Source organism: Balaenoptera acutorostrata, chromosome 2 (genome assembly GCF_949987535.1).
Source record: "Balaenoptera acutorostrata chromosome 2, mBalAcu1.1, whole genome shotgun sequence".
Taxonomy (NCBI): Eukaryota; Metazoa; Chordata; class Mammalia; order Artiodactyla; family Balaenopteridae; genus Balaenoptera; species Balaenoptera acutorostrata.
The window spans coordinates 93661115-93685129 of record NC_080065.1 but is presented as its reverse complement, the minus strand read 5'-3'; the positions used below and the strand labels follow the sequence as shown (position 1 = coordinate 93685129).

Here is a 24015-nt window from a genome sequence, read left to right as displayed (position 1 = left end):
AAAAAAAACACATCCTGGATGACATCACCTTATAGTTGGCTACAGCTGTATTTGGAGTGCTGTCTACCCTTGAACCTTAGGTACTGGGGACAATAAATCACCTGTTTTTGCTTAAGCCAGTGTACATTGAAGGAGGCTTGTCCATGACAACCTCTCTTCAGGCATTCTCTATATAGGCTCTATGGCAGCATATGTCATAGAGCCCTCCTCCCACTCCCCTCTGGGCCACTACTTCAACCATTCACAGCCACAATCACCCTTAGTTGGTTTCACATCACAGCTTTGTAGGAGGAATGTGAACATATGCCCACCTAAACAAAATTTTTCTTTACCAGTTTTAACATTCAAATGATTGACATGTTGACAATCAAATATGCAGCCAAAAATAATTTTCACTATCTGATGATGAAATTAGTATTTTTATTAATATTTCTCTAGGGTTTTATAGCTCAGTATATACATATTACAAATTGATTAATCTCTTTACTTTTTAAGTCATCCAAAACAAGTCCAAACTTCCTAGTTAGCATGTATCATTTGCCATGTAGTTTGCCATATGTACCTGAAGGATATTTATCCCTCCCCCTCCCCCCTCTCCTGGCTTTGAAGGAATTCCCCCAAAACCACTAAGTTGTGTGCTGGTCTGGGCCAGCAGGCTGGCAGAGTATCTCCAGAGTCCACTCTTCCAACGCACCTTACCTTCCGGATCAGCTCACATGGACCTTCTTCATTTCACATCTTGGCTTACTCTCATCTTATCCTGGAATACATGGAATGTGACCACAATCTCGCCCTGCTCATTGGTTTAGAAGGTCCCACAGGCACAGCGTTCCTGGGAAGGTTCCTGGACTCCAACCTCAAAGCTGACCCCAAAACCAGACGTGAAACTCACCATCACCCCTGCCTGCCACTTGCTTGCTAAAACTCTTTTCTAACTAGAACTGCACTGAAGAAGGAGCGATTCATTCATAATGGAAGAACAAGCCCTCACTCCTCCACCCTACCCCTCAAAATGTTTTAATATATCTTGTTTACAAAATAGGACTTAAGAACTACTCTAGAGGACCATGTACATGATAATATTTATCTTTTATTAGATATATTACATATTCCCAAAAAGATATAAAATCTTCCAAGAGAAAATATCAAAACCTATTGATTTCAAGGTAAGCAACATAATCAAAATGAAAGCAAAGAATTTCTTCCAGACAAAGGAATGTGAAAACATTTCAGCACAAATACAACAAAGACATGGGAAGGTAATCACAATGTTTTACATTTTACAGCATTTTGTTTTAATCAGTATTTGTAGAAAACAAGGATGCTGAGTTCTCAAACACTGTAGTTATAACCGTAAATTAAATTTTCAGAAAAAAAAAATAAGAGAAAGTAATGAACTACTGAACATCTGCAATAATAAATGTAATAAAACATAAGCAAACAAATATGCCACTGAGATCACAACTGAAGTGCCTGATTTTTAGTGTGTGCCGGGGACACTAAATTACTTAATCAGTTCTTGACCACAACCCAAAGCAAAAGCATCCTCTCTTCATTTCCCTGATGATTTATTCTAAAAATAAAAAGCAGAAACTTGCTGGTAAAAGAGAATTTCTGCTTTACCTGTGAGCAGCTGGTGGCAACACACACTGAATAAGACCCCAACCAAACACGGGACAGATGCATCTCAAACAACCGGGAGTGGCAAAACCACTATTATTGCATCAGGATTTTTTTTATTTCAATTGATCAGAAATTCCAGAACAATTAAGCACACCCACTTAAACCACAGAACACAGTGAACTCCTATAGGAAGGTTTTACATTTAAGATGCAACGAAAATACTGATCTCATTCCTGGGATTTGCTTCTGGTAATCCTAACATCTGTAGATGTCCACAAGAAGGAAGCTTTTTTTAAAAAGTTGTTTATCCCCCCAAAATGAGGAAGGAAACTTACAGTACATGTTTATTGCATGAAATTACTCCCTTGTAAATATCTTGATCAACACTAGTATTGTTTCCTTAATAATTAAAGGAGAAAGAAGTTTATGAATTTAACATAACAATAATCTTAGGAGCTGCATCTTGACTGAAAATCCAGATGATAATCAGACTACATGATAAAACAGAAGTTGTGTTTTATTTCTATATGAAGATGTTGGAATGGCAGGAGGTATAATGGAAGTTTAAAGTCAGATAATACTAAATCTATTAGTTAACACAAAGAGAATTTTCAGAAGTGCACATAGTCAAGAATCCTTTCTATGCTAAAACTGAATCTTCTAAATGTTGCTAATGTTGCTTTTATTTTAATGTCAAGTTCACGATGATCCCAAATAAATTTTAGCACAAGTACTGTAATGGCACATAGGTTTAGAGCTTCACTTTGAGGTTAGCACGTATAAAAGTCTGGAATTCATTGAACATACATACTCTTTAATAAGATAAATTATGATGAGCTACATGTAAGTGGGTTTCAAAACAGGGTCTATTTTAAAGCATTCTCTCTTCAAAATGGTGAACTCCTGTGAAATGGAAACAGCATGTGGATTCTGCATGTTACAAAATCCTTGCTTCACGTTGCAGTCTCCTTGGCAGCAGCATATTTTACTTAACAATATTTTTCTTCCTTCTTTTGTTTTCTGACATCTCAGTACATTCAAATAGTCAAAATGTTTAAAGTAACATCACCACAAATTTAATGAAACAGATCAGAACGTGGCCAGCATTGTCAGGCAAAAATTATACAATTTATGTGTCATAGAAAGTACCCACCCCTCCACCTCCCCCCAGCCTCTTCCCTTCCCCCAACCGTAATATGGACACCAAAAGATTTAACAAGACTTATAAAAAAATAAGGCACATTTATTCTGATACGATAATTTTAAAATAGAAAACCCCTTCTCAGAACATCTGTATTCAAATGAGCTGTGTAAAAAGACACCTTGTGGTACCTAAAAGAGGTCATGGTACCTATGGAATTGCTTCTTCTATTTTAGTGACAATGGAATAAATTGCACCTATCCCACACTGTCAAGTAATGAAAATATGCCTCTTTGTCTACTACTGAATGATTCAAAATCTGATATTTCTGGAAATACTTACAAAGGGTAGGAGGGGAGGGGTCAAGTGGTACAAGTGGTAGAAAAACACATAGTCAACTATGTATAAGGGTTGATGGATTGCACTTTTCCACATATTTCAACACATAAAATTTTTCTAACATGTATGAATGATTGCAACCATTTTGGCCATTAGCTATTACCTACCAGCTTTTTATTCCATTTTGGTAAAAATGGGTATTTTTGTAAGACTAACAAAGGGTCAGCAACATGAATACTTACAACAATCTCTTCACAACCCCCAACACAGATATAATTAGTTAACATTTAACCTGAGATACAATCTGTTGAGAGGTTGTCTTTAGACATTTCTTTGTTTGTTGCATCAATTCATACTGATGATGGTAGTTCATGGAAGGAACTTTAAAAAAAAAAAAAAAGTTTATAGCATGGCTTTTTTTTTTTCCTCTCTTACTGTACTGGTTTAAAAAAAAAAAAATCACAGACTTCATGTCCTCACAGTAGCCAGAAGCTAAAATAATGTCCTTCTTTATTGCACGTCAAACCAAGAAGTGTATAAAAGCCAATGCTTCCCAATCCAAATCTGAAAGCCAGGTTCACCTCAACTGGATTCGGAATGTGCTGATTTCCATGGGACTCAAGTTGATCTCACTTATATTTCGGGCGTCTGGAGGTGAATGCATCAAGGATAATGACGAAGGTATGAGACTTACAACAGTAAACTTGTTAAAAAGTTTCTGTACCAATATCTAAAAAGTAAATGATAAAAAAATTGCATGTTTAGAACAACTTTGAAGAAAGATGAGTAGCGCATCTATATATTCAGTGGGAGAAAAAGTGAAAAGTATGTTTGAAGTTCCCTTTTAATGAAAAAGAAGGGGAAGGGGAGGGAGATTAAATCCACCTCTACATACTTGAACATGGAGACTAACCCTGGAGGGAGACACAGGAAACTGTAATGGGAGACGATGATGGGCTCTGGATTCCTTTTCTGTTGCTTGAGAACACATCAGGTGCAGGGGCCATTTTTTCAATAAAAGAAAGGACATCTATAGGCCAAGAAGCTTTAAACACATCTATATCCTCTTTCAGTCAATACTTACCCCTAACAGTGGTGCTCCTCCACCATCTTCCCTGTGCCCAAAGAGCCGGGAGATAGGACACAGGCTGCCACAAGGAAGGCCCATCATGTCAGTGAGTCCCATTTATAGGGTGGGGAGGTTGTTTGGAAAATACTGTCCTCACTTCTGGCAGGTTATTCTAATATGTCTCTCTGGATCGTATACCCCCCTAAAGACTCAATGCCTTAATGTTTGAGTACAAATGTTCACAAGCAAGTATTCTCAGATCATCACTAATAAGGGAGAGTGCAAATGTAATGAAACAAAGATATCAGTGCTTTCTTAGCACCAACCACATACAGGGTGAGGCAACAGAAATGCAGAAGCTTATCTATCTAAGCTGATTTAGGCCCCCCCTACTATATTTTCTTTTCTTTTTGGATCCTATGCACATACTAATTTTGTAGGGCTGGAACTGAATCACTTGAGTCTGGTCTACACCATGTCTATTAAGTTTTGGAGAAGAGCTGGGTCCCCTGAGCTGACTTGGTGGAGGAGACCTGCCAGTGTGCTAGAGTCAGCCCAAGCACCTTCTTGTAGTTACAGCTAGCTCAGAGCCACAGGCATAAGACTGGAGGTTCACTTGCTTCCAAGGAGAGTTCTCTGATGAGAACTGTCAGCAAGACCGACTTGAAGAGAAGTCAGAAATGCGCAGCCACCAAGCAGTGGTCAGCCTGAGGATCCGTTTGGTCTGCAGAGTGTGGACTCATACGCAAATCTTGCTTAATCAGAAGATCTAGCCCTGCATCTTTCCCCTGGGGAAACAACTGACTGGAGCTAAGTTCAGCTGCCCTGGGGTCTTTGGTTGAGTTATCCCGCTGGCCACAGTCTCATTGCTCCCTCTCTTCCCATACTGCAAGCCAGCACCCCACTTCAGTTACTGTAAAACTTGCCTTGGCCCCTGTAGGACTTGGGTTTGCCATCGCTGAACTGGATCATACATGAGCATGTCCGAGAGAGGTGGAAATGGGGGGGTGGGCAGGAAGAAGGTGCTATGCAGGTTGGAAATGGAAGGCCTAAGAATTGATGAGGGCACTGTCTTCAAACGTGTACATGTTTGCCTATGCATTTTGATGGTGACAAGGAGAAGAGACTGAACGTTGAGAAAGGGCTTTCTTAAGATGGGGAAACTTGAACTAATTTGAAGTTGAGGAGAATGAGTCAGTGAAGAGGCAATGAAACATCTCATTGTCAATATTATCTGCAAAAAGTAAGGATTTCAAAGCACACGAACTCAACAAGCAAAAATAAGCTTTCATCTCACCTTTCCCTGGGTAGTAGAACAAAGCAGCCCCGTGTCTCTGCTAGAGAAGCAGCAGTCAAACCCCTTCCTGTGGAGGATCAAGGCTGCCTCGTTGGAATGCTTGCCATCCACCTGCAAATGAGCAGAGCGCCAACACACCACGGTGACATGAAGGTAAATACTGACACTATTGCATACCCTTGATGTCAGTGTCCCCAAACCACAAATGCTCATTTTATTGAAAAGTGAATTCAGGCAAATCCATTTCCATTCAGGTTCCATGCTCACTGTGCCCATCCCCCCGCTACACTCCCTCCCACAAGGAGTCAGGTGATATTATGTTCTAAGAGTCCCTGTTAAGTCACTCAAGCCTTGGTTTCCTCCATAGTTCCTGAGGACGTGGGTTATCTTTCGTCCACGTATTACATACCGTTTTATCAAAGTTTCTTCAGATAAAGCATTTTATTTTATTTTTAATAAATCCATCAACTGAATAAAGTATACCTGAATTTGGTCCTTATCTTGTCATTGAATGATATATCATCCATCTTAAAACTGAAACATCCTTCTTCGTTGAATACTAATTTTTGCTAATCGCATTAACATTTTTAATCTTTAATGTATTGGTTCATTATTTTTATATAAGAGGCATTTAAATTGAATTAGTTATGCTTATCACTTGCTAAGCCAACCACATTTATTAGATTGATATATCATTTAAATTCACATTACAGAAGCTATTCTTCTTGTGCAGGCAGAAAGGAAAATACTAAACATGACAAGTCAGCTACAGGGATCAGTATACAGTTTCTTGCAATAAAATTTCTTGTACCCATTTAAGTAACAATGTCACAAATGCTTCAAGTCCTTGAATATTTAAAATTACAACTATTTAATAAATTTTATGTTTTCTAAACTGAGAAAATGTTTATGATGAATAAACTGAATTAAAAATCCTTGGAAAAGCTAAGAAATGCATATTTATTCCAAGGAGAGTCATGTGCTGCTTGGCACTGACACTGTGACGAAATTGGTCCCTTTTTCTTTTTTGTGGCCACAGATATGAATATGCCCATGTTCTTGATCATCCTTACTAGGGCATAAAATTTTTAATGTGCTACAGAGACATCTTCTCTGAATAGCTGCCAGCATTCCCATCACTGATTTGATTTTAATGTGACTGAACAACTTAAAGCTGTCCTCACCTCAGATTCTTGGCTGGAATAACCTGTTTTATGACATTTTACACTGGTATTTTGCAGTGGTACTGCTGAAATTTTGTTTGAAGGGAGAGAAAAAAGTCGTTTAAGGGATTCTGTGAGTCATCACAGGACCACATGATACACACACTAGGTTGAAATCATATGATAGAGATTTCTAATGAAATTTCAAAGTCCCAAAATGGCACTAAAAGAGCACATAAGAAAACCCTTTATTTATTATATACAGAAGGATAATAGTTGTGCCAATTGTGAAACCTTGGAATAGTCCTTTATTCTTTCTAAATGTCAGTTTCCTTGTCTGTAAAATGGAGCTAATGCATGTCTACCTCCTTCATGGAGTCATGGTGTGGGTTAACCCATTGAAAATACTATGTAAGGTAGCCCAGCTTATAGGACAGAATGTGCTAGTTAAGAAGCTGTACAAATGAGTGGTTCAGAATCTGGGCTGGGAGTCAGACAGCCTAAGATCTGTATCTTAGTTCTGCAATTTACTAGCTGCTGATTTCAGCAAAACAGTTTTTCCTTTACCATAAAAAAAAAAAAAGAGAGAGAGATGAAATGAAATGAAATAGCGTAACAAGGACTTAGCCTAGGGTTTGGAGCAGAGGAAGCCCTCAGTATATTGTTATTGTTTCTATCAACATCATCCATCAAATAAATAGTGATTATTTTCATAATAGTTACAAATTAAACAATATTCTCATTTAACTTCTCATTCACAAATTTCTTTTATTGACATCATAACTTTGTAGCTAAGGAATCAGGGAAGCTCCAAATTACATGTCCACAATTATACATCAAAATCATAACAGAACCCTGATTCAAATTCACAAATTAGATGGCTTCTTAATTAGACTCCAAAAGCACTTATCACTATTAACCTAAAGCACCTGGCCATCTTAACTCACTAGACCATCCTTAAAAAAACACTGATAAGCAGGCATTGCTAAAATTCCTGCAACACATTTGTTCTTGAATAATGAATATGTAAGGCCTTTAGCAGACTGAAGGTGACAAAAAAAAGTGGGAAGGGAAACATTTTTGGAATTCTGCCATTGAATTCGATAAGAGATTTAAACAAACAATACAAAAGTAGAGATTAAAGTCATAAAAATTAATTTTCACCAATGGGAATAAGTTTTACTTTCTCTAAAAACCAAAACTGTATCACTATTCATAAGGACTAAAACACCAAATGAAATGGCATTCATCTTGTGTAAGTTTTAAAAATCAAGTATTCATGAAAGTATCAGTTTTCAAGCAAAAATACCTGAGGCAAAGCTGCAGTTTTTCAGTTTCAAAGTCTGTCTAGACATTTTATTTCCAAGAAAACTGTTTTTCAAAGTAGGGAAACTGTGAATTTAACTTGAATATGTGTACAGGAAAACAGATACCTTCAAGCAGTCACACTATATACTCTAGGAGAGTAAACAAATTTTGAAAGACCTGTTTTTATATTCATTAACACATTAGTAGCATCCAGACCTCAGAAAAGAAGGGGAGGAGGGTGTGGGGAAGAAAACTTACAAATTTTGAAATCGCACCAAGCACTGTGCTAGGTGAGCTTCAAATGAAGTGTCTTTGTAAAACAGTTCAGATCACCATTGAGACTGAATCCCTGCTTGGATGTTCCCAAGTTGCACCAGGAAAATCCACTGTAGAACTTATTTCAGGGGATAAACCAACATCTAGCTCCCAGACTAAGGGGGGCCTGTGAAATGTCTCCAGCAACTGGGGGGACTGTGGGGGAAGGTGATCTGGCTTACCAAATGAAGCCATCAGGCTCAGAGAAAGCTAGATTGGAGGCAAGGTTTGGTTCCACCATGAACCAGTTAAGTGACAGAGTCTCTCTTCTGAAAATTCCGGGAACTAGGTTAGACTCGTGACGAAGGCCTTTGAGGATCCACCACAGGCACAGTAACAGTAACTGCAGCTAACACTTATTGAGCACCTGCTGTGTGCTAGTCGTGTACAGAATGCTTTTCATGGATTAACTCATTTCACCTTGCAACAACCTTTGAAGTAGTTGAGGCGATATACAAGGTGTACTGCTCTCTTTAAGGGTGCAGGAACACCCCTATCACAAAACATTCCCTCTCATACTCAAAGTGCAATTATCACTAATGACGGTACAATGGCCCTTCATGACCTTTCCCCATTAATGGCTGGTGAACCCTTCTATGGGTGCCCCATCATTACTGAGTAGACAAGAAGAAAACAGGCAGTGTGTTCCCTAACATTTTTAGCACTAGCGTTCCCCTCGTCTTCCCAGGCAGTATAAGGTTCTGAGTAGGGAGATCTGGAGTCAGGCTTGCTGCGGTGTGGCTCCCAGCACTGCCGCTTACTGGCTGTGTGACCTGGAAAGTTACCCCATCCCTAGGTCAGTCAGTTTTCTCTTCCACACGATGGGGCCCAAATAGTGCCTACTTCCACAGTGGGGTCGTGAGAGCTAAATAAGGCTCACGTAAAGCACTCAGGGTAATGCCTGGCATGGAGACACTTCTAGGTACATTGTTTTGGACAATCTGAGCAATCAGTAATACACTATATAAGGAATACACATCACAGTGACATCAAGATTTACTTTGGCGATACACTTCAACCTTCTCCAATTTATAAAAAAAACAGTGTCAAGATTTTCACTTCATTATTAGTAACAATCACAACTGCTTATGACTGAATGATCGCAGTTGAGAACCTTTATCTGTCAAGCACTTACTGCTTACTACGTGCCAGATGCTGCTCTAAATGCTTTACAAACATCAACTCATTTAATTCTCTCAGAACATCTCTAAGGTGGGTACTATTACCATTGCCTTGTTACTCGTGAGGAAACTGGGACCCAGAGAATTAAGCGATTTGCTCTAAGACACCCAGCCAGCAAGTACAGGGAATGCACTCAAACCTAGGTGGTCTGACTCCCAAGTCTGTACTTTCACAACTACATTCTCCTGCCTTTGCTCTAGCTGTGGATTCGTGCTCAGAGATACTTAGCTTGGAGGGCAAAGAGGAGGACTGCTTTTGACTTAATATAATGAAAGGCTATCAACTAAAGGAGATCACCCCTCTGATCCGAGGCTGGAAAAAGCGAGTATTCATTAATGGTTCCAACAGAGCTAAAACCATGATTTACCAAAACATATTCAGAAAGAAAGGTTTAGAAACTATCATTTCTATCCATCTACAACCCTCCCACCTATCCACTCATGCCATTTTGAAACAGGATTTAAAGTCACTCTGAAAATTACACACACGTATGACAGTCTCTTCTAAGAAAAGGAAGAGCCAAATGTTCCTCTCCTGAAGTGGATGAGAACTCTGCAAAAGGTGAGAGCTGAGCTACTCGCATCTCACACCAAAAGAAGCTGGATTTGCTCCTTAGAAAAGTGAGGGTCACAAATCTGTCACACCTGGAAACTGTGGTACACAGCATGTGTACACACGTTGTTTTCTGAGGAAGAGAGGGGTCGTAACTTTGACCAGGTTCTCTAAGAAGAATGTGACCCCACCTTTCTCAAAGGAAGTGTAAGTTGTACACAGATAAAGGCATAGCTAAACACCTGGTGGGAAAATTTCTCCAACTCGCCCAGATTCTTTGAAAATGCCAAACAACACTCATATTTCAGTGCATTCTGGCAGCTGGGAAGGTTAGAAAATCTCACACTGTGTTATAAGTCCTGAGACAGGAAATAACCAGTAGAAATTCATTTTCCAGGGCACTCGTTAAATTGTCAATAACAGTTATCCTGTTTTAATCAACAAGATAGCATGGCAGAAAGAAAGGGGAAGGTGAATAGTTGTTCTCAGATATGTACAACAAAGGACATTTTTTCCCACAATTTTCACCTTTCCAGAAGCTAGGGAGATCAATAAAGCACCAATCAATTCTTATAAGAAGGGCAAAATAAAGTAAAACCTTAAACTGCCTCTTACAAGAAAAGGAGGGGGTGGTATAAACAAGTCGAGAGAGAAAATCTTATTCAGTTAAGTGGTGCTGATGTTGAAATGACTGGTTAACTATTTGTAAGAAACAGTTAAGCACAAATCAAAATAAATTCCATACAGGGTGAAGAGTTAAATGTAATATATAGCTATAGATAGAGAGTATAGATATAAAGATATGTATCTAAAAATAAATTAAATAAAAATATATCTAAACATAAAAGCAGTGGAAACAATCTGCAAAAAATGTTGAAACAGATACCATTGTTCAAAACATCAAGGCAGAATGGCTCCATGAAGCCTATCTGAACAGCTTAATCAAGCTCCTCTTCATCCCTGGAATGTCAGCATTCCAGGCTGAACCTTTCACTGTAGCCTGACCCATGATCCATCCTCCCATGAGATTCTCCCAGCATCCTCTCTACCAAGGCTCTCTTCTCCCCACATCATTACCCTTTCCCGATGACATGGTTTTCCCGTTTAGTGCACTTGAGTGGTACTCTTATTCCCCAGTTTTCAAATCTTTATAGAAGCTTCTCTTTATATCTCAAACTGTTGATAGTGCAAGAAAAGAGGGTGATAAAGAGAAGAGAGTTTGAGGCCAGGCATATAGGATGAGAGGGCTAACACTTAAATTCCTAGACAGGGGCTGGAGCTTGCTGGGCCATACAGCTATGAGGCAGGGTTTTAAGAGATGTTTGTTTCCCTCTTCATCTGACTACAAATATATGACATATAATTAATTTTTTTCCAAAAAAATTTATAAACTAGAAAAGCAAGAGATGCCTATGTAAAAATAAACTCATCTACCAACATGGAACAATTTCTGAAAAACTGGACCTTTTTTTCTTTTTTTCTTTTTTTCCTGAGAAACTGGACTTTGAGAACAGATTTAGTAAGTCTTAAAAGGTCAAATACCACCCTCTGAGGCTACGTGCAGCACCCAGGTTCAGAAGACCTGTATGTGGCTCCTGATTCTGCCATTTACTGCTGGGTAGTTTAATGTTAATCATTTAATTTCTCTAACCCTTACTTTCCTAATTTAGCAAATGGTGATAACTCAGCAATTTCTAGAATCATGAGGAGAGTTATTAAAAACTACTGATTCCTAAGCTCTCCACACCAGACCTACAGAATCAGAATCTCAGAGATGAGGGAATTTGTTAAAGTCTCTTCTTGTAAAAATCTCCTCAGTGTGATCTGGACACAGTGACTCGGAGAATGATAGCTCGAAATGCTGAACCACCTCAGTGGTTAGCAAACCTCCAGCCCCCACCTCGCTTCTCTCACTATTGCTTGAGCCCATAACCCCTTTCTCCACAAGGAGTGAGGGAGACTGAGGCTTAGAACTGAGGAACCGTCAGACAGCAGCCTGGGCGTGGGCAAGCAGAGGTGTCCTCTGTTACGCAGCTGATGGGGGAGGTCAGAAGGGAAGACAGATGTACCCTTATCATGTCAAGGGGGTCCTCAGACACTTTTTGCATGGAAATACTGTGAGGTGATGGTTAGGAAAATGCTTCCATAGATATAGGCCAATGTAGACCTCTAGTCTTGCTTACAGGCAGCCAACCCCTCTGTTTACATACTTTCAGTGGGGAAAATGCACTGCAGTCTCTAAATGAACAACTCATTACTGTATGCTGGAAGCTGCCAGCACACAAAAAAAAACAAGAACACAATCCAAAATGATTAGCTCTGGCTTCTGGACTGAGTTATTTTTGTCTTTCTTTTAGTGTAATCATGGAATTACACTTGACACCTTTTAAGTATCAAGCTTTCTTTGAATGAATACCTACATTAGCTTCCTTCAATGATTACTTTCCTATTATCAGAGGTTAGGGGACAGAGAGCAATTCTTTAAAGTACCCCTTCAGATTACTGGTAAGTTTTTTTTCCCCCCCCCTGCAATTTTATTATTTATTTATTTATTTTTTACATCTTTACTGGAGTATAATTGTACTGGTAAGTTTTTGAACAACTGTTAGAAATACGTGCTAAGAGTCAAAGACTAACAGAGAACTGGCACCAATTTATATGATAATGCAGAAAAGCCCCCAATATTTAGTTCTGATCACGTGTTAGGCATTAACCTGTGCCTATGGTTAGGCATTTCAGTCTTCATTCTTCCTGGTCAAATTGTTAAATTGCTTTTATTCCCTCTGCTGAAACTCCAGTTTGCACCTGCGCTGGCATGTACTGTAAGCATCATCGGGATAACAATGTATGTCTACAAAGCACTTTTGCTTTCAAAGGGCTCTCACAGCACTATTTCATCTGTTTCTCACACTAGACCTGAAACAGGCATATCTGGTATCAGGTCCATTTTATAAATGGTAGCTGAGTCAGCAGTCACGCAGCCAGCAGGGAGTGAAGGTGGTTCACCTTCCAAAGGTGAGAAGGGCAATGGGAAGCCAGGTGGCTACAGCCAGCCAGGCCAGACTGCAGAGGAACTGAATGCCCAAGGGTCTAAATCAACTTTGTAGGCAATGGGATTTTTAATCCCGAAAGTGATCAGATTTGTATCACAGGAAGCTAGCCAACAGCAGGAAGAATGAAAGGAACAGGTAATCACAAAAAAGAGGTGATCTGGAAAACAAGCGAAAACCTTGGAGGGTAAAACCCTACACTCACCGATTTTAGAGTCAGCTGGTGCTGCTTCCAGAAAACAATCATGGGAAAGAGTCATCTAAAAGTGAGGCTAAAACTTCTCCATGGCCGCCAGGGACCCCAGAAGCCCCTGGATCCTTCAGCTCGCTAATGTCCTCTACCATCCATGCCCCGAGGTGGCAGCCTGAGGCTCAGAGTCTGGTGTCTCCACCCTATCCTTTCATTCTCTTCAGCCCATGAATTAATGACAGGTTACCTCAGGGAGGCTGTCCATCTCTAGTGCGTTCTTTCCCTGAGTCAAAAAGTAGACCCACAAAAGACCATAGCAGAATCCTAGAGAGAACACTCACAAGATCCACTTGTCCAACAAATTGTTACCGAGCCCCTACTAGGTGCAGGCTCTGTTCTCGGCAGGGGGATACAGCAAGGAATCAAAGAACAGCCCAGGTTTCATGGCTCTTCCATTCTGACCAGCATCTCCTGCCTTCAGGCCTTCCACTTGCTCTTAACTCTTCCCGACCACTCTACCCTCAGAAATCTGCGTGAGTTTCTTATTCCCTAACCTCCTTCGGATTTTTACTCCATTATCACCTTTTCTGCAAGGCCTTCTCCAACCACATGATTCAAATCACCTTCTAAAACTGCCCTTCCCTCCTTCTTCCCCTTCATTATAACACTTATCATCATCTAACATATGTTTCTCTTATTTTTTCATCTTTAATTATTTTTCTCCTCTCACTAGAATCTAAGCTTCAGAAAGGCAGGGGCTCTTGTCTGTTTAGTCCATGACTATACCCCAGTGCCTTTAGCAATAACTGGCATGTAGCAGGCATGAAATAAATCCTAAAGTTCACTCACGTGATCAAACAAGCCCTTTTGACACAGAGATACACACATAGGCCTCTAACGTTCACTTGTACTCATTATTATTAGACATATGTATTTTCCTACATAGTCAGGTGTAAGTTCCCTATCTTGGACATATAGTTTTAAAGCCCTAAATGTCCAAATTTGTAGGCATTGATCCTTCCTTTGTTTGGTTCTCTTCAGTTCTTTGTTCTCAAGCTAAACATTTTTTTCCTCTTACACTCTCTTCCAACATGAACACTCTTCTTTTCACACTCAGGCCATTTATTATAAGACATTTCCTACAGAATCCATAATCACTCACTATTTCTGGCTAAGTGGATGTCAATCCACAAGATCAAACAGCTTTACAAAACATAAAAATGATGTCAAACCTCTCATCTTTTCTTCTTTTCAAATGCAGTCTCTGACTTTAAAAGCAGGCATATAGGTAAACTCAAGCAATCAAACTGTGTTAAAATTCCATACCTAATAAAATCTTCCCTTGTTTCTTCCTCTGATGTGTTTTTATATCTCACCTACATAGCTGGATTCTCAATGCAAAGATTTGGGGTTTTTTAGGATTTTTTTTGTATTTTCAGGAGAAAAGATACGAATGTACAAAGCCTCTGGTACAGAAATAATTACACACTATACTTTCTGTTTCTCTAACTCCTGAGAAACACTGACTAATAAGGAGAAACAAATGGAAAATGCCAGTAGGGCTGATCTTAAGGCCTGGTTCTCCCACCTACTAATTATGTGACCTCAGGCCAGCCTCAGCTTCCTTATCTGTAAAAAGAAGCTGATATTCCCTGACCTGCTCACCACACAGAACTTTTCTGAGAATAAAATAAATCAGTCTAAGGAAACACTCTAAACTACAGAGCAACAGTCAAATGAAAGGTATAATGATGTTGCCTAAAGGTGAAGTTCTCTTAATCATTCTTTGAAGCAGGGTAAAATTTACAGTTTTATTCCTCCCACCCCCTTACACCAAGTATACTACAAAAAGTAATTTTTTATAGATATATTTTGGGATATACCTTTGACTGTATCGTCCTCAGATTAACCAGATGAATGTCACAAGGCAAAGATGACATTAATGGAGAGAATTCACCCAGCAGCTGAAGGGTGGGCACAGGGACCTTTTCTGTCATCGGAAAGATAGGATGATTCAGGAAAGAAGAAGTTATGTGGCTAAGGAGGGAAGGATAACTGACCGACTTCTTTTCTTCTTCCTATCAAGAAAAAACAAAAATGCTTAAGAGTTATATATTTGCAGTTCTTACAGTATTAGTTGAATTATCAGACAGGGCTTAAACAGGAAAAAATATACAAATATATTAATACTTTTATTTCATTATATTCTATGAATAAGTCTTAGACAATGCACAGAAGATTACCAAGTTCAGTTCTAAGAAAACAAAGTGCCCACTTAACTCCCATGTTGAGAAATATCTCTTTTCCATTGCTTTAAAACTAAAAGTCCTGACAACATTCTCCACAAACATTCTAGGACAAGGTATAACTTTTTATGAAAATTCTTTCTCAACCTACCATAAAACTCTTAAAGTAGATGGGTTGGGATGTTCATAAATCTTATACATCATCAAATGCTATCTCTTCTCCCTCAGGTTTTACCCATCATATTCTCATGGTTTCATTTATACACTTAACTAGACTGTAAAGTTATGTATTGATCCAAAGTTATGTTTTATAAATGTTACCCAATGATAGGATTTTTTAAAAAAAAACTCAAAAATAAATGTCTTTAAAATAACACAGGTAGCATAACTAGATCATCTGTTTTCTTTAAATTTGATAAAATCATTGTCAGTTGCTTCACTTTATTCCAAAAATAGGAACTACTATATGTGTTATAGAATAGTTATCACACATTTACATGGTACACAATTATTCAGTATAATTTTAAAATACTTCAGTCTTTGCTATGGTGTATGCTTATAGACAAGTATTTCAGCATGTTCAAACATTAAGTAAATCTACCAGAACTAGGGATATACATATGGTAGATGACATACACAATTAATTAAATCAATGACTAAGTAGAACCTTAACCAATAATGCCTAAGGTGTAAAAGCAGACACAGAAAAGCACTAAGATGAAAACATAATTTATGTAGAAAGGTCTTTTGATCACCAGCAACATTTAGAGAAAATTTAATTTTATATCTTATTTTTTGAAATGACTATTTCACTGATATCTTCTGATTTTGCATTTTTTTTTTAATAGAGGGCTCAAATAAACGGTTTGGCTACTTATCTGTGTGAAAAGATAAGATTTACAGAAGATACAGAGCTTAAAATTCAGAATGTCAGATTAGCATTGAACAGAGGGTGTTAGCAAAGAGTGAGGAGCATCTTGCCAGCAGCAAACTGTAGATATCATTACAATTCAGACTATGAAGCGAGAAAAGAAAATTTTTTAAAGGCAATAGAGGGACACTACAATATTAAGGTACTGACAAAAAATATTAGGTATAAAAAGAGTTTTAAAAAAAATTTATCCATTCCACATTCCTTTTTTTTAAGGAAAGATTAAATAAAGCATGTAAAATAATATTCTTCAACAATATTGAAATTTAATGCAGCTTATAGAATAACATGAAGAGAGAGGGAACATTTTCAACAAGAAGCTTTAAATGTACTCAAAGATCAAAGGACTTCATAATCTAGGTCAGGACTGCTGACAAAATCACTTTTGAGTAATAAAAGATAAAAGCTTTTTAAGGCAGGAAAACACCTGCCTTATCAGATTCCGGAGGCATTAAGTCCATTCTAGGTCAAGAAACATTCAGAAAGAGCTTTCTGGCTTTGTCCTATGCTCTTGGAGGAATCCTTGGACGCTTCAGTGAGTAGGTAGGGTACTTCTTGATAGATTATCTACACCTTAGTAGCAGTGATGTGCATATTTACTATTCCTCCAAACCCAAATCAGTTCTGACCTTCAGTGCTTCCCCTACATTGACCATACATCAGAATCGCTTGGGGAACTTTTAGAAAACATAGATCCCTGGACCCGAACCCAAATCTACTGAATCATTATCTCCTGGGGTGGGACCCTGGGAAGGTAAAGTTAAAAGCCCCCCAGGTGAATGTCACATAGTCAGTCCCACACTGCTCTGTTGACCTGTGCTAGGAACTGCCACCCCAGACATCCTCCCAACCTTTTAGAAGAAACAAAGCTCGCTTTGGAATCAAAAGTATAAGCCTCACCCTTTAACTTGTTTGGGATTAAAAAAACCAAGATGTAAACTCGAAAACATGTTAATGAAAAGTCTTGTCAAATGATACAATGTCATGAATGTAAGCACTTTGAGCATTCAAGAACTGTGCTATTTATTGTCTCCTAAGCAAGATAAAGAAGAGAAGTTTATGTAAGAGTTGTGGTTCGGTGTCAGAAGAGCTCCTTGAACAAGTAACACTGCTGGACGCTGACCAAGTCCGGTGTGACAAAGTCTCAGGGAGAGTGCCATCATTCACACGCTTTCTGAACATATTTATAGCAGTAAGGGGCTAGCAAGATATTTAACTGTGGAGCTATCACTAATCTTTTAACCATAACCCTGATGATAAACCCAAAGTTTATCAAACATATTTGCTATTGGAAATTTTACATGTTCGTTTAAGCTATAAATGAATTTCCCAGCCTTATAGTAACTAATATACTACTCTAAACATTATTTGGTTTCTTGTAGGTTGGAAGGTTTCAGACTGTACAGGTCTGGTTTTCTCCCTGCATCCTGTTCAACATTAAAAAGAGTTTCTAGCACATTCTGATCCAAAGCACATCAAGTTGAGATCTTCTCTATTGGGTTTCAGCCCTTATTTCATGTCAGAACTTCTTGCCAGGCTCCTTCATGCCCTTCATTAAGCCCAATTGAGTTCTCTGATTCCTAAACGTCACAGGTTTCCATTTTGTCTACATCAAAACCTGCTAAATTATTAAGAAAAAGATCGGTTTTTTAGTCACCTTTGTTTATTCAGAATGACCTGACACATGGTGTGAACTTGATAAATGTTTGTTGATGATTAACTAATTTATTAATTATTACATTAACAAGCAATGCAATATAAATGAAAGAGAGAAAATTACTGTAGGGGGAAGGATGGGGTAAAAAGACAAAGAGGGAGGAGAGAGAATGAATGAAAATATGTAGACCTGTAAGATTTAGAGATAAATACCATTTAGCGCAGAGCTGAAGCCTAGTAGTATATGGGCCAGGCTGGCCTATTAGACATGTTTTGGTAGCTCTCTATGGTATTAAAAAGTTGTTTGTTTTTCAGCCACCTCTCAAAAAAAGAAAAAAATCCAAGAGATTTCACATTAAAATAATCAAAACAACAATAATAACAAAAACTCCCCCAAACAGATAACTGGGTTTTTTACCGCAAACACTGGAAAATGAAGTCACACTGGGTCCCCACATTCTCATGTGGAAACACCATCTAGGGCTGAGTTGTGGCTCCTAGGTGGGATGTGTCCATCCTCATGTTCACCACAGACCCTCTGGTCACCTAACGTAAGCATTTGCCCTCAAACCTGACCAACCTCCCTCATGCCATCACTTCCCTGAGCCCTGTCAGCATTTGAGTTTTTACCTGATCTCTCCAACTTCCTCTCCTTATATGTAAAGAACTGGTATCCAGAGGTAAAATGACCCAGTTGTAACACACGAACACTTCCTAGTTCAACGCCCCCTTTACTATTATACTAGTCGCCAGCAGGAAGGAGGTAGGAAGTAAGGGTCAAAGAAACAAACCCTGAAGAGTAATGCTGATAAGACAGTTCCTATTTTCCACTTCTGCTGAGCCTTGAGCATTATTCCCATGGATGACAGTCAACCTCACACAGCCACAGTGCTCCACTGGGCATTTATACCTCTCCCAGCGATTATTTATCATTCCAGTCTTGTTCTCACTGCCTCTCTGAAGAATGCTCAAGAACAGGACGCTTTCATTTAGTCATCCAGGATTATTCCCATGAGGCTCAAAGCTTCCCACTAAAATGCGTTCCCTTCCAGGGAGTGTCTCCCCACCTCAGTTTCTACCATTGATATTTTAGTCATAAGTCTGAGTTGAAAATAGACACTTTCTAGAAAATTTAAGTTACATGATGACATATTAACATTTCTTAATCAATGTCTTTTTAATCAATTTCACTAGAAATTAAAATGTATTTTCTCTTCTCTAGTTTATTTCTTATTTAAAAGAAACTATTGATTTAAGCCCAAGAATCTATAGTTGAGCAAAAGAAAAATTTAACCAACACAGGATTATAAAAACTTTGAATCAAATTTAAATCAATTACTACCCAAAGAGTTCTGAATGAGAGTAAACAAATTATTTAACTTCTAAGTGAAAGCTTTATAGATCTGACATGAACATTTTTATTGCCATAGTTAACAGAAGTTTTGTAAATTAGTGTCTATAGAGAGAAAAATCGTCAAAGCCAGAAACATTTCAGGAGGAGCAAAAGATAGTAGCTGCCAGCACTCAGACAATGATTTTTATATAAGGTTTAATCCTAAAACTAAGCTATCTTGTCAGTAATTGATTTAAACCATGAGTCTCAAGAACTGGTATAAATCTTGACATCTAAAATGGATATTAAAATCTTTTCCTAAAAGATTCTAAATACTGGGAGAATTCTTTGCCTTAATTAGCTGTTGCCATTTCATTCAGTCAACTAGTATTTTATTTATAGAACGCCTACCACAGGCAAGGAGGCCCTGTGGGGCAAATGCAAATAAAGTAGACAAGTCCCTAGAATCTAGTAGGGGGAATAGAACATGCATATGGTGACAAGGTAGTAAGCAGTAATTGCGATAAATACAGTGGTGCAATGTGCTATCACAGCTCATTCATTTGTGCATTTGTGTATTCATTCACAGAACATACACTGGGTGCTTGCTCTGCTAGGAATAATTCTAGAAGCAGATAGAGACATAACCCCTACTCCCAGTGAGTTTACGGTTCAAAAGAGGAGAAAAACAATGATCACATAGTCACACAAACACAAAGGAGCGATGCATGGTTCTGAGGGAGCGCAGAAGGGGATTTGACCTGGTCAAGCCGAAGCAGTTGATGGAATAGGCTCTGATCTGAACTATTACTAAGAGTCGCTGGGCAGAGAGATTGAAAGGCGTGTGCAAAGGTGCTGTGAGGGCTGGGTGCATGGGAAGTACTTATGACTGAAAGAAAAACCAGCTGGCCCAGAGCAGAAACAGGGAAAGCCATGTAGATGAGGATGGGGGACAGGCAGGGCCCATACCATGAGTAGATCTGTGGGCTATGGTAAGGATTTGGCTTTTATACTGAGAGCAATGAGAAGACATAGTGGGGTTAAGCAGGGCACAAGGAGGACAGATTTGGTTTTTGAAAAAACAAAAAGCACTGCTTCCTGGGTTAAAAACAGATATGGCAGAAAGAAGAGACAAGAGTGGATGTGTATAGGCTATCTCCAGGAAACACATGATGCTAGTTTAGATTAGAGTCGCTGAAGTAATCAAGTTCATAGATTTGAAATATTTAGGCAATGAGATAGCCAAGCACTGGTGATGACTCTGCTGTGAGAAGAGAGCAAGCAAAAGAGAAGTGTCTATCAGAGATGACTCCTAGGCGTCTGGACTGGATGGAAGGTGGTGCTAGTTATCAAGAGAGGGAACACTGGAAAAGGGCCAGGTGTTGGGGGGAGATCACAAGAATGATATTGGATATGTCGAGCTTGAGATGCCCTTAAAAATGTAGAAAGAAATGCCAGGAGGCAACCAGATAGATGGGTCTGGAGGTGAGAGGTGAAACTGAAGCTGAGGGCTTGTATTTGTGGGTTCCAATTGACGCAGAGGAAGAACGTACAAAATGAGAAAAGGAAAACGCCTGGGGCCGAGCCTTGAGGGCTCTAATATTTAATGGCTGAATAAAGAGCTATGAGAGAGACAGAGAAAGAACTACCCCAGAAGCAGGAGGAAAACCAAGTAAGTAGGGCACCATGGAAGCCCTCGCTAGGCAGTGTTTTAGGATATGACAATGGTCAGTGTCACATGCTGTTGAAAGGTGAAGTAAGATGATGACCGAAAACATCCACTGGATCTAGTGACACTGGCAAGAGCGTATGATGGGGGCTCAAACCAGACTGCAATGAACTGAGTGTGAGACGGAGGTGAGGACACAAACTCACCTCATCAGCTCTGGCTCAGTGGGGTAGAGGAGATAGTGTAGGGGAAACGGAAATGACAGTCTGAGTGAGGGCTGTTTTTTGTTTTTGTTTTTCATGAAAGAAAACGAAGAGCATTTAAAAGCCAACTGAAAGGCTATGAGGAGCAGGGACAGGGAAGGAGGGAGGATGATCAACAAAAGGATCCTCAGGAGGGAGACTGGGGTCAGTTCCAAGGACACTGGAGGGACTGGGCTACGAGGAAAGGAAGGTAACAGAAGGGAAGAAGGACACGGTGGGAGTAGATGCTTGGTATCTAGAACAGAGAGCCCTATGAATGGCTGTTCTCTCTCCAGAGTGGATGGTGAGGCCACTGGCTGAAAAGAGTAGAGAAGATTTGAAACGGTCAGTGTAGAAAGATGAAAAGCAGAGTAAGTGAAAAAGGGCCATGTCCAGGGCCATCTGAGGTGGGTAGTCAGCAGTCTATGGTGGGCTCTGAGATAACTTTTCTGCCACCTGAAGGAGTATACTGTCAGGTTGGCTCATGTCCGACCAAGCTTTTGCCAGACTCTTTTACATGGAATGCTGGATTTTTGCTTTGAGTAATGAAAACTGAACAAGAAGCAGACAAGTAAATCTACTTTCAACAGATGAGTCTAAGACTAGAATGAGTATACTAAGGTTTCAAATAAATTTTATTAATCAAACTTAATCTCCTAAGTACATGACTAAGCTCTATCCTTTAAACTCAATGCTTATTTCTTTCAAAGTAATTTCAGGAAATTTCACCCAAGCTGATTCCTTAACATTATTTTATATCTACACAATAAGCAAAACTAAAAAATAAAATGGCCTGAATGTAAATCTTACACGATATATATAACTGAAGTTCTCTTTTTTGTGAATAGAGGCTAAGTCTATTACAAAAATATCTCAATATTGGAAAATGCAAAACATAAAAAAGTATAAAGTCATAATTTTGGATGGCAAAGAACAAACAACATCAGAACATGAGAGCTTTCTTCCTACCATATTCATGACACTTCTTTTTTCTAGTAGTATTCGAAATATATTAGCTGTAATCTTGTTATCATGGACACCTTGCTCAAGGCCACGATTATCATCTTGCATGAGTCTTCGATCCATGATAACTTCAATCTGACCTACCAAACAAACAAACAGGCCAGGGTTATTCATTGAGAACCTCAGAATACAAGGCAGGGTCTCGACTGAAGTTTTTCCTCCAGTCAGGGAGACAGACCTATACAACCCACAGTACCATGGGCTTCCTCTCGATAATAGCTCAAAGCAGCTAGTATAAACTCATAAAACAGGATTGTATTTCTCCTTTTCTTTATCAACTTCTAGTAAAATCTAATAAGAAATTTAAAAATGGGACAGAAGAGATCAAAATTAAAGTGAAACTTATAAAAATTTAATAGAAACAATAAATTAAATCCTCCAAAAATTTAGTGGCTGCATTTGGAATTTAAAAATGTTTATGAGTTTCATTAAAAAATGAAGTAATAAGACAAATACAGAAGAACAGAATCTAAAAAGGATTTGAAGTAAAATCTTAGGTTACTTGATGTGCTGTGATTCTCTGAAGCCCATGAATTTGGAGACACCCACCACGTACCCCCTTCCCTCTCTGATACTGTGTTAGTGTGTCTTTTCTCCTATAGCCCAAAAAGTTGTCATATTTGGTTCCTTCATTTGCTATGCAATAATTCTACAACTCCTTTAGTTTAAGTTGTAAGCTAATGGTTAGGTTATGAAATTACAAACTAAAAAAAAACAGAAAAAAAATCACCCAGAGACATATTTATATGCTTAAGATTATACTCCCCCAAAACCCACTAAAGTTATATGTGTTTAAATATATATATTCATCCATCCATTCATTCATATTTGCTACTGTATTGAGCAATCATTTGGCATAAAAGGGAACTACGTAAAGGATTTTAATAACTATTATGCTTACATAGTCAAACCAACTCTGTTTAGTTTCTATCTTCTCAGTTTAGGTATCCAGTACATAAAATTACCAGTGCTGGTTAGAATTTTCATTGTTGTTTTCTCCATATGTCATAAGACAATTGTCCAGAACATGCTCTTCAGGCACTGGGGCTAACTGTCCCCATGCCTATCTAGAATTTGACCTCTTCACACTCAAATTAGTATATCAATCTCTTGGTCATTTCTAACTCCTCTCTCTGCCTCCAAATGTTAGCTCATATACTATGTGACACTTTAACTTCCTGGCCTGTACTCAAATTGTTTTTATGTCCATAGCTCTCTTGATCAGGGAAGTGAGATAATACTGTTTGGTTCATGACTGCTTGAATCCTAAGGTCTAGTGCCCTATTTAAGTAGAGCCCAATTTTGAGAATTTAAGGCAGTGTTTAAAAATGGGTAGCTCAGGAGTCATCTCTGACACAAAGAGGCTTTATGTTCTGATTTTTAAAAAATTATGTCACAAGTTACAGAATGGGCAACTTCTCATAAAATTCCAGACTTCTGGGCTTTTCTTCAAAAACTGAAAAATTTGGCAACACTGGGCCCCTTTCCCCATGGCGACAAGTAGCTGACACCAAGCAGTGGCCACCCCACTGTACAGGGGGGATGTGCTCCGCAATTCACTCAAATCCCAGCACTCCCCACTGGAGCCCCGACGTAAGGCCATTATTAATTTTATAACTGTAGTCATGTCTTCATGACATGATCTCATGATTTTGTCTAATGGAGGCTATAAAGAAAAGTGATAAG

General features: G+C 38.8%; 1 protein-coding gene across 1 annotated transcript in view; it reads right to left on the bottom strand.

The window, feature by feature from the left end:
- Positions 1 to 1070: 1070 nt before the first annotated feature.
- Positions 1071 to 24015, bottom strand: part of MAN2A1 (mannosidase alpha class 2A member 1) — a 161402-nt gene continuing 138457 nt past the window's right edge. Inside the window, exons 19-22 of the mRNA XM_007192085.3 lie at positions 22276 to 22409; positions 15113 to 15307; positions 5470 to 5580; positions 1071 to 3833 (exon numbers count right to left, since the gene is read on the bottom strand). Coding sequence (XP_007192147.1) covers positions 3681 to 3833; positions 5470 to 5580; positions 15113 to 15307; positions 22276 to 22409 — 593 coding nt within the window. The 3' untranslated portion in view covers positions 1071 to 3680. The remainder of the gene's footprint in view (positions 3834 to 5469; positions 5581 to 15112; positions 15308 to 22275; positions 22410 to 24015) is intronic.